This window comes from Solanum tuberosum, unplaced genomic scaffold (genome assembly GCF_000226075.1).
Source record: "Solanum tuberosum cultivar DM 1-3 516 R44 unplaced genomic scaffold, SolTub_3.0 scf00322, whole genome shotgun sequence".
In the NCBI taxonomy this organism is placed as follows: Eukaryota; Viridiplantae; Streptophyta; class Magnoliopsida; order Solanales; family Solanaceae; genus Solanum; species Solanum tuberosum.
The window spans coordinates 705,933-716,862 of record NW_006239245.1 but is presented as its reverse complement, the minus strand read 5'-3'; the positions used below and the strand labels follow the sequence as shown (position 1 = coordinate 716,862).

General features: G+C 37.3%; 1 protein-coding gene across 1 annotated transcript; it reads right to left on the bottom strand.

The window, feature by feature from the left end:
* Positions 1–8,245: 8,245 nt before the first annotated feature.
* On the bottom strand, positions 8,246–9,875 carry LOC102599981 (IST1 homolog). The gene is made up of 3 exons (XM_006360409.2): positions 9,674–9,875; positions 8,447–8,579; positions 8,246–8,372 (listed from the first exon to the last, which is right to left on the bottom strand). Exons 1-3 carry the CDS (start codon positions 9,721–9,723, stop codon positions 8,265–8,267), a joined length of 291 nt encoding a protein of 96 aa, XP_006360471.1. The 5' UTR covers positions 9,724–9,875; the 3' UTR covers positions 8,246–8,264.
* Positions 9,876–10,930: the final 1,055 nt, after the last annotated feature.

The following is a 10,930-nucleotide window of genomic DNA, read 5'->3' as shown; positions in this document are numbered from 1 at the left end:
AAGCAGGTTAGCACAGTTACCGTGTTTCGTGAAGAATTTGAAAAGGTGTCGGCATCTATGAAGGAGGCATCTGATGGAATGTTATCTGGAGTGTTTTTAAATGGGCTGAAAGAGGAAATTCGGGCAGAAGTAATGTTGTTACAGGCTCAAACATTGAGGGAGATAATGGAGATGGCTCAAAAGGTGGAGGATCGAAATTCTGTTTTGCAGCAAGTACAAGGTTTTAAATTTGAATCTGGCAGAGGAAGTGCAAGCAATACCAGTTGGGTTTAGACCCAATTATCATCGAGTTGCAAACATTCTTGAATCTCGTGACTCAAGAGCCGGAGTAGCAAGTCGTAACACTGATTCACCAGTGCATACTGCCACAAAGTCGACTAGCTTCAACGGGACTGCAGCAGCAAAGTCTGAAGGACAATTCAAAAGGTTGTCTGATTCAGAATTTGCCCGAAAAAGAGAGCTAGGGTTATGTTTCAGATGTGATGAAAAATTTGGCCCTAATCATCGTTGTAAAAATAGGCAGCTTAACCTATTGATTATTTCAGAGGCACCCAACACAGATGAAGATGAAATAGAGGAATTCTTTGAGTCTACCGGAGAAGATGTAGCTGAAGGAGAAATGAAAGGTACTATGATGGTGTTGAATATGAATTCAGTTGTGGGCCTTACAGGAGGTAGAACAATGAAACTTGTGGGGCAGATTCATGGGCAAGACGTGATAATTTTGGTCAATAGTGGAGCTACCCATAATTTTATATCATCCACCCTCGCTCATCATCTGCAATTACCTATTAAGAAGACCAAAGGATTTGAAGTAACAATTGGTAATGGTCAGCAGGTAAGTGGGAGTGAAGTATGCAAAGAGGTAAGGATAGACGTGTAAGGAGTCCAAATCAACCAACAATATTTTCAATTTGAATTGAGGGGAACTGATGTGGTATTAGGGATGGAATGGTTGGCCACATTAGGAGAGATGAGGGTGAATTGGAAACTTCTTACCATGAAATTCAAAGATGCAGGAAGATTGGTGTCGCTTCGAGGGGATCCAGCCATGGTTCGAACAGTAGTGTCACTCAAAGCCATGACCAATTTGTTAAAAAAAGGAAACCAAGGATTTCTGGTCGAGTTGAATCAGGTAACAATAACTGAAGATGAAGCAGCTATAACATCAAAGGAGATTGAAAAGTTATTATATGATTATCCAGAAGTAAGTGAGCAGGCCTTAGGCCTACCACCACGTCGTTCTTGGGATCATGCTATTACTCTTCAATCTGGAGCACAACCACCAAACATTCGTCCATATCGATATCCTCATTCTCAAAAAGCAGAGATCGAGCGTTTGGTCAAAGAGATGCTGGCCGCTGGAATCATTAAAACTAGTACTAGTCCATATTCTAGTCCAGTATTACTGGTTAAGAAGAAGGATGGAAGTTGGCGATTTTGCGTGGATTATCGGGCTCTTAATGATATCACGATCCCCGACAAATTTCCAATACCATGCATTGATGAGTTACTTGATGAGCTAGGAGGAGCCACCATATTTTCCAAGTTGGATCTTAAGTCAGGTTATCATCAAATTCGCATTCAAGCTGGAGATGAAGCAAAAACAGCCTTCCGCACTCATGAGGGACATTATGAGTTTATGGTCATGCCATTTGGTTTGACCAATGCACCCTCAACTTTTCAATCACTGATGAATGATATTTTTAGGGATCATTTGCGGAAATTTATTTTAGTATTCTTTGATGATATTTTGATTTACAGTAAGGATTATGCTTCACATCTGGGGCATTTGAAGGCTGTTTTGGATATTCTCAAACAGAATCAATTGGTAATCAACAAGAAGAAATGCACGTTTGGTCAGCTTAAACTTGAATATTTAGGTCATATCATCTCATCTGAAGGAGTGCAGGCTGACCCCTCCAAGATTGACAGTATGATATCTTGGCCAAGTCCTAGAGATATAAAGTCTTTGCGGGGATTTTTGGGACTCACGGGATATTACAGAAAATTTGTCAAAGATTATGGTAAGATTGCTGCCCCTTTAACTGATTTACTAAAAAAAGATGCCTTTTCATGGGGAGAACACGCTCAACAAGCTTTTGAGGCATTGAAGTTGGCTATGACTCAAGTGCCTGTTTTAGCGATGCCAAACTTTTCTCAACCCTTTGTAATTGAAGCTGATGCTTCGGGATTTGGTGTTGGTGCAGTTTTGATGCAAAATGGTAAACCTATTTCTTATTTCAGTCGAATGCTTTCTTCCAGAGCGAGACAATGTTCGGTATATGAACGAGAGCTAATGGCTATCGTGTTGGCTGTCAAGAGATGGAATCATTATTTGCTAGGCCATCATTTCATCATTAAAACTGACCAAAAAGCCCTTAAATTTTTGCTAGGACAGAGGGTTATGGATGAGAATCAACAGAAATGGGTTTCCAAGCTCATGGGTTATAAGTTTGAGATCAAGTACAAACCGGGTGTTGAAAATAGAGTGGCTGATGCTTTGTCAAGACGCGGGGAATCTTCAGAGTTATATGCATTTTCAATTTGGCAATATAAAGACAAGGAGGAATGGGACCAGGAAGTACAACGAGACACCAAAATGACTTCTATTTTGCAAAAGTCAATTTCAGGACAACAATCAGATGACAACTACAGCTTGAAGAATGGATGTCTACTATATAAAGGACGCTTGGTTTTGCCAAAAGGATCATCTCGAATACCTGGCAATTGGAGGTCATTCGGGGTATCTTCGCACATATAAAAGGTTGTCCGAGAATATATACTGGGAAGGTATGAAGAGGGATGTGCAAGACTTTGTTGCTAGGTGTGAAATCTGTCAAAAGAACAAGTCTCAAACTTTGAGTCCTGCGGGGTTACTCCAACCTTTGCCTATACCTCATCATGTGTGGGAGGATGTAAGTATGGACTTCATTACTGGACTTCCTAAATCCCATAGGTTTGATACTATTTTGGTTGTAGTGGATCGTCTTACTAAGTATGCACATTTTATTCCACTTTCACACCCTTTTAATGCGAAAGATGTGGCAGCTGTTTTCATTAAGGAAGTGGTTAAATTGCATGGATTTCCTAAGTCTATTGTGTCTGATCGTGACCGTGTGTTCATAAGCCAATTTTGGAAGGAACTATTCAAACTAGCAGGCACTACCTTACGGTATAGCTCTTCCTATCATCCAGAAACTGATGGACAAACAGAAGTGGTGAATAGAAGTTTGGAGACATATCTCCGTTGTATGGCAGGAGAAAATCCTAAGGAATGGTCCCACTGGTTATCTTGGGCTGAGTATTGGTTTAATACATCCTTTAACAGATCTGCAGGTATGACACCCTTTAAAGCATTATACGGAAGGGATCCATCATCAATTTTTCACATGGATGACACTACTTCAGCAGTGCAAGAAGTAAATGAGCAAGTGCGCATTAGAAATCTGATCTTAACCGAACTCAAAGAACATTTGTTACAAGCACAACAAAGAATGAAGAATCAAGCTGATCGACATCGTAGCGAACTGACTTTTCAGATTGGTGAAATGGTATATCTCAAACTTCGGCCCTACAAACTACGTTCTTTGGCTAAGAAGATCAATGAAAAACTCAGTCCCCGCTTTTATGGTCCTTACAAGATTCTGGAAAAGATCGGTCCCGTAGCTTATCGGTTGGAGTTACCAGTTGGAGCACGCATTCATTCAGTGTTTCATGTTTCACAGTTGAGAAAATGCTTGTTTCCAACTACTTCTGCTCAAAACCTACCTCCATTTCTTACCCAAGAATTGGAGCTTCAAGTTGAGCCTGAGGCAGTGAGACAGACCAGGAAGCTAATCAATGGTAAATTGGAAGTGCTAATCAAGTGGAAGAACCTATCAGAATTTGAGAATACTTGGGAGGAATATGCAATCATCGATCAACAATTTCCAGACTTTCACCTTGAGGACAAGGTGATTCTTATAGGGAAGGGTAATGATGTGCCTCAAGTTATAAAAACTTATTCCAGGAGGCCAAAATAAGCAATTAAGAAACTTAGTAACTGTCAGTTACACATGTATTGGGTGTTTTTTTTTGTAGAAATAGGGGCAGGGAGTGGTGAATAGAAGTTTGGAGACATATCTCCGTTGTATGGCAGGAGAAAATCCTAAGGAATGGTCCCACTGGTTATCTTGGGCTGAGTATTGGTTTAATACATCCTTTAACAGATCTGCAGGTATGACACCCTTTAAAGCATTATACGGAAGGGATCCATCATCAATTTTTCACATGGATGACACTACTTCAGCAGTGCAAGAAGTAAATGAGCAAGTGCGCATTAGAAATCTGATCTTAACCGAACTCAAAGAACATTTGTTACAAGCACAACAAAGAATGAAGAATCAAGCTGATCGACATCATAGAGAACTGACTTTTGAGATTGGTGAACTGGTATATCTCAAACTTCGACCCTACAAACTACGTTCTTTGGCTAAGAAGATCAATGAAAAACTCAGTCCCCGCTTTTATGGTCCTTACAAGATTCTGGAAAAGATCGGTCCCGTAGCTTATCGGTTGGAGTTACCAGTTGGAGCACGCATTCATTCAGTGTTTCATGTTTCACAGTTGAGAAAATGCTTGTTTCCAACTACTTCTGCTCAAAACCTACCTCCATTTCTTACCCAAGAATTGGAGCTTCAAGTTGAGCCTGAGGCAGTGAGACAGACCAGGAAGCTAATCAATGGTAAATTGGAAGTGCTAATCAAGTGGAAGAACCTATCAGAATTTGAGAATACTTGGGAGGAATATGCAATCATCGATCAACAATTTCCAGACTTTCACCTTGAGGACAAGGTGATTCTTATAGGGAAGGGTAATGATGTGCCTCAAGTTATAAAAACTTATTCCAGGAGGCCAAAATAAGCAATTAAGAAACTTAGTAACTGTCAGTTACACATGTATTGGGTGTTTTTTTTTGTAGAAATAGGGGCAGGGAAGTTAAAACAAAGGCATTCAGAAAATTAAGAAAAGGGAATTCTGGGAGAGTTTCTAGCCTCTCGAATGTCTAGAAAGGTTGTGATCTTTACAATTATATAACTAAAGTTCATTATTGTCTTAGAATGTGATTTATTATGTCAGTAGTGTGATTGTTTTGTTTTCAGACTTCTTGTTGTAATATCAGTTGTTGTAATATCAGTGAATCTAGTGTGAAACAGCAGTATTTGTTCCCTTATTTTCTATTTCAGCAGTAACGTCTATCATATTATCTTTGTGAACTCAGAAGAAGAATCATGAGATAGAACAAAGAATATAAGAGTAAGATCTTTACTCTAGTAAAATAAAGAATTGATCTAGGATAGGAATATACCTAGATCACCTTACTTGGTTACAAAACAGGAGGACATATAAATGCGTTCGGAATGGTTTACCACATCTCCGCTCAACAATGTAGGTGTGAGGTCAACCTAGACAGACGATTAGGGGCTCGAAAGACTATAATCATATCATTAACCCCGTAAATCAACAACTAGATAAATGAACTAGTCAATGAATTCCAGTACTTTACATGATTGTAAATAAGAGTCGTAACCCTAGAATATCTCTCCTATAGTGATCACAAACCTTGCTTGCTTTTTAGTCTTTCAATTTACTCAAAGAAATAAATAAAATCCCCAAAATTCTCTCTTGGTTACTTTAACACTTGTTTAAAGTTGCAGTATCAGATTTGACTAGATTCTTGCTAAATCACAAGTCTCTTGGGTACGATATCCAGACTAAACCAGTCTGTACTACTTGGATAACCATGTGCACTTGCATGTGTGTTGGGAGTCGCAACACGCAACTAACTAGAAGAGAAGATGTAGCTACTCTTGCTTAATAACGTACTTTCCCTAGTGGCACCTGACATCCTTCACCTACCAGGTCAAAATGACATGACGTTATAGCAATTATTTTGGTGGCCAACTTAGACTTAAGCCGTTTATGAAGGAACGAGGGCACTAGACCTCAATAAAAAGTTCAAGTTGGCCAAGGATCACATACCTGTTAAGTTATAAATTTTAACTGACCAAATATCATATTGGACCAGGGTGCATGTAACACAGTTATTAATGATGGTTTGATCTATGCAGACCTCTATAAATGCACCGTACATAAGAGTTACACTATGATGACTGAGGACACTGAAAATAAAACAAGACAAATCGAAAATTACATGGAGGAAGTCATCTCAAATTACCAATAGACCATAAGAGTTACACTATGATGACTGAGGACACTGAAAATAAAACAAGATAGATCGAAAATTACATGGAGGAAGTCATCTCAAATTACCAATAGACCACAGCCTCTTGAAATATATGTGAACTTGACGAACAACAAAACACTAAGGAAGCAAAGTATCTGCATAGTCAGGTTTGTTGTCGGGACACTTGCATAGGGTAGATGTTTTAGTTTGGTTAGATTTTGCATGTCAGAATAGGGATAGCATGACATTAAAAGAATCTCTAGTTCTAAAGAAACCATAATTTGTTCGAATTTAGAAATTATTGAGCATTAAAAAAATGAACCCACATAAAGCAGAATAAATATTGAGAATATTTTATTTTTTTTGAACTTGGTAACTTTGTATTATATCACAAAACAGGACATGGGTCGTACTGTAACCTTATATACAAGAGTACTCCTGATTTCACTTCTCTACATCTAAATTGAGTCTAACACATCAATAATAGAGACAGTGTCATTAGAGTATAACTGATTACACCAAAAGACTAAAAGTAAAATGCAGTTTAGTTTATCTTTCTGCACATTGTTCTCTATGCTCTCTAAACATCTTGAATTCCTTTCCTTCCAAACAGCCCACCAGATAGCCCCCGGGATAATTCTCCATCTACCTCTATCCTTGGCATGTACACCTGCTTCCTCCCAGCATAATAATGCCTCAGCCACCTTCCTGGGCATTGTCCAGGAGATGCCTTTGAGGCTTAGGAATAATCTCCACAGATGATGGGTGTACTTGCAATGTAAAAATATATGGTTAACAGTCTCAGATGTTTCACCACATAGGAAGCACCTAGAACACAGGGTTCTCCCCCTCTTCATAACATTGTCCTGTGTAAGGACGGCTTCCTTAGCCATTGACCAGACAAAAAAGGAGACTTTGTGAGGGATTCTGCTCTTCCATATTTGCTTCCAAGGCCAACTTGAGCACTGTTGATCTGTCTGATCCATCAACTATAAATATTGAGAATATATATAGCCAATCTCATCTAATTCGGGATTAAGGCATTATTGTTGTAGAGATGAATGCGCTTGAAAATGATATTGGTGGCCAAGGCTGAGATTAAGTGGAATAAGAGTAAGGGTGGCTGCAAGGAAGAAGAGAAGGCAATAATGGAGAGGAAAGATTGTACAGCCAGTGGTTCTACCATGCTATGTCCCAGGAGAAGTCATTGGTGAAAATTTGAAAGGGCATTCAACATTTTTGGCTAGTTATGGGTGTGTAGTTATGTCTTTGACTTCAACCAAACAATTACCTTAAAGAATTAAATACAGAAACCTCTCTTAAGGTTACGGAATTTAAACATAGTTTATTTGGTTTCAAATATAATATAAACCCTCCTACTCTAATATGTTGTATTACAACACAAAGTTTGAATACAACTTGGAAGGAGGTATTGCTAGTACACTTGGAAGGAGGTATTGCTAGCATTAATTGAATCTACAAGAAACTCTTTCTAGAATTAATTGAATCAACCTACTGGAATAGGGTCTTCGTCTATTAAGCGAAAAAAATGGATAATAAACGCTTTGAGGGATACAAGCATATCATCGACAGCCTAAATTGATTGGTAATCACATGAGAAACAAAGACGCCCTCCCTGCACCCAAACCCTGAGATTGAAATAGGAGAAGAAGATAATAAATGCATAATCGCAGATACATTTTACTTAGCTGAGGGATGAATAATCAACTTCAAAAGGATATCCGAAGCTTTTTTTTTTCCTTATCGTTAAGTGGTATCTGAAGCTAATTTTAAGCTGAGACTAGGAATATTGTTCACAGGGAGGGAATACAAAGCACTTAGTAAAGTCTCTGGCAAACATAATGCAAAGAGCATTTTGAAGCTGATCTCAATTCACAATATAAGAACATAGACTATGTTTGCCAATACAAATCATCTCTTGATTTCAATTCACCAAATAATGCCATCACAACCCGGACCTAATGAGTAAAGAAATTTCATTGCTTCGAAAAAGAGAAGTCCAGAAAGAAAGAGCTTACTTTTGGCTTTCAAGGATAGGGACCCGGGCATAAACAAACTCGCAGAACAACTCCAAAATCTCATAGGCAGCCCATACATTTTGCTCGCGTATAATATGCTCAACCTGAATGAAGTTAATACTAGTTAGAGAAATTCTTAATGAATGATCAACAAGTAGAAGTATCTCAGAATTTCTACCCTAATTCGAGCTATGGCTTCCTGGCCAGTTTGCAGAAATTGGGCTATCTCCTTGCGCATAAGTCTGAGCTGTGCATCTCTCTTGTTTTGTAATAATTTGATTCGTGAGATTGCCAAGGTCAAGCACGTCTTGCTACAAAGTCATCCACCAATATCAACAGTTACATCCACAGGTAGTGTCACAAGAATATAACAACAATAAACCTTAAGCCTCAATAACTAGTTTGGTTCAGCATCTTTTTTTCAATTAGTTTGGCATATGAATCCTCATTAACCATTTTTTTAATAACCGTGGTGTCCTTGTTAGTTTTCACGCACCTCAACTAATTCCATGGGATACCTTCCACCTCCCCTAGCAACAGGTACAAGGTATCAGGTAACTCTGTCCATCAAGGCCTAGGACAAATGGGAAGAAATTACCTAGTGTTTATTTGTCCTCTGCTGGGGTCATTTGAACCCCAGGCCTCATAGTTCTCAACCCACTTCATTGACCACTAGCCCAATGTTTAACCATCTTGCTTCATCTGGACTATTATTGTAGTTCTTGCTTTTGATATCTAATATTATCTATTGTTTATTGTGTTTCGATTATCACACTATTTGGTTGTTCTTATTCCATTATTGTAGGATTTGCACTACTTCCACTACGTTTTTTCCACTATTTTCTTATTCTTTGTACTTAGATTTTCTACACTTGAGCCGAGGATCTTCCGGAAATACTCTCTACCTCCATGAGGTAGTGGTAAGGTTTGTATCCACTCTACCCTCCCAAACCCCTGGACCAATTTCATTCCAATGCTCAATAATTCGTCTTTACAGACTAATTAGGTATTCTCTGACACTAGAAATTTTCTACATTTTCTAACACAGTCACAAGAATAATTAGCAAAATTGGTTGTTAACAAAATATTGAAACAATACTACTCCAATCTAAGGAGATCATTTGTGTTTCAACAAACACAAAATCATATAATCACAAATCATGCATCTTAAAAGCTGTCTATACCCTTAAATTGCACAAAACCCAAATTTGGGGCTTTACAGATTAAACTTCTAGAAAATTGCAAAAAAAAAAAACCCCATAAACAGATCTCTGGCCTTTTTTTCTAAAATATGAACAGAAAAATTCAAAATAAATTCTTGGATTCGATAATTGAAAGACAGAACAGTTGAGAAATGAAGTAGATTGATAGTTTCAGCTAAAAAAGAATGAAGTTTTTGACTAACCACTTTGAACCTTGAAGTCCCCTATTGAAGAGTTGATTCAGCAGCGACATGAGTCGAAGAACTCTACAAAATTGTGGCAACTGCTAAAATATATATCACAATTCACAATTTTGTTAAGAATTTTGATACAAATTTGTGATCATTGATCTATGAGTTTGAATGTTAGGTTTATTTGCGCTGTTAATTCCAATGTCCCTAATGTAAATGATGGAAACAAAGTCAGATTCCGTGAGGTCTCGGGTTTAAAACTCGGTGGAGATAAAAATTATTAGGTGATTTTAGTTTTGCTGATTTTACCAATCTATCCGACTCTTGCAGGACAAAGTTATTTGGTGTCGGTTGTTGATAGGATATGATAACTATTCCGTTAAATTAATAATTAAGGTACGTAAAAGGTAACATGAACACCACGTTCATTATAAACCCCTACGAAAAATATATATAAAAAGAAATAACATAACCTTTACTTAAAACTACAATTAACTCAAATACATTATCGAAATGATCAAATTTAGCCACGAACTTATTGATATCTTTGTTTTCTTTCACTTCCCTATCGACCCTAAACACACACTCCTCTCTCCTCCCACATTCCATTGTTAACTGATTTTTGAAATATTTAGATGTGATTTTATTATTATAGGTTCGGTGATAACTAAGTCGTGAGCGATTTCTTGATAAAGGTGGATATTATAATGGTGGCGGTGACGATAATATAACTGAGTGATTGGTAATGACCTATGCGTTTGAAGAAATATTAGGCCATTGCTTATTTTTTATTGGAGTTACATGAAGTACTATTGACATTTCATAGGCAACCATTGTTGAAGCTCAAAGTTACAAAATTTAAAAATTGGATTTCATAAATAAGTTTTGTTTCGAGTGGTTATTGTTGCAAAAGATTAAAGAGTCTAAATATGAATTTTTGAGTGATGTGGTGTAATTTTTGAAGTATTTTTAGATGAACGGATGTTCGGATTCAAGGAAGAAGATGAAGTTCATTTTTTATATAATAGTGTATATGAGTGTATAAATACCTCTTATAATTTTGTATAATATTATATATTGGTGTATAATATTTTTTAACAAATTTTTAAACATTTTGTAAAAAACACAATATGCAAATTGTGTATATTGTTGTATATTGAGGGTATAATATTGTATATCAAATGGTATTTGGGTAAAAGCTTGTAGGGTAAGTTTTGGATTATATTTTTACAATATAGTTAGGTAACTATATATTTCTGAAATATTCCC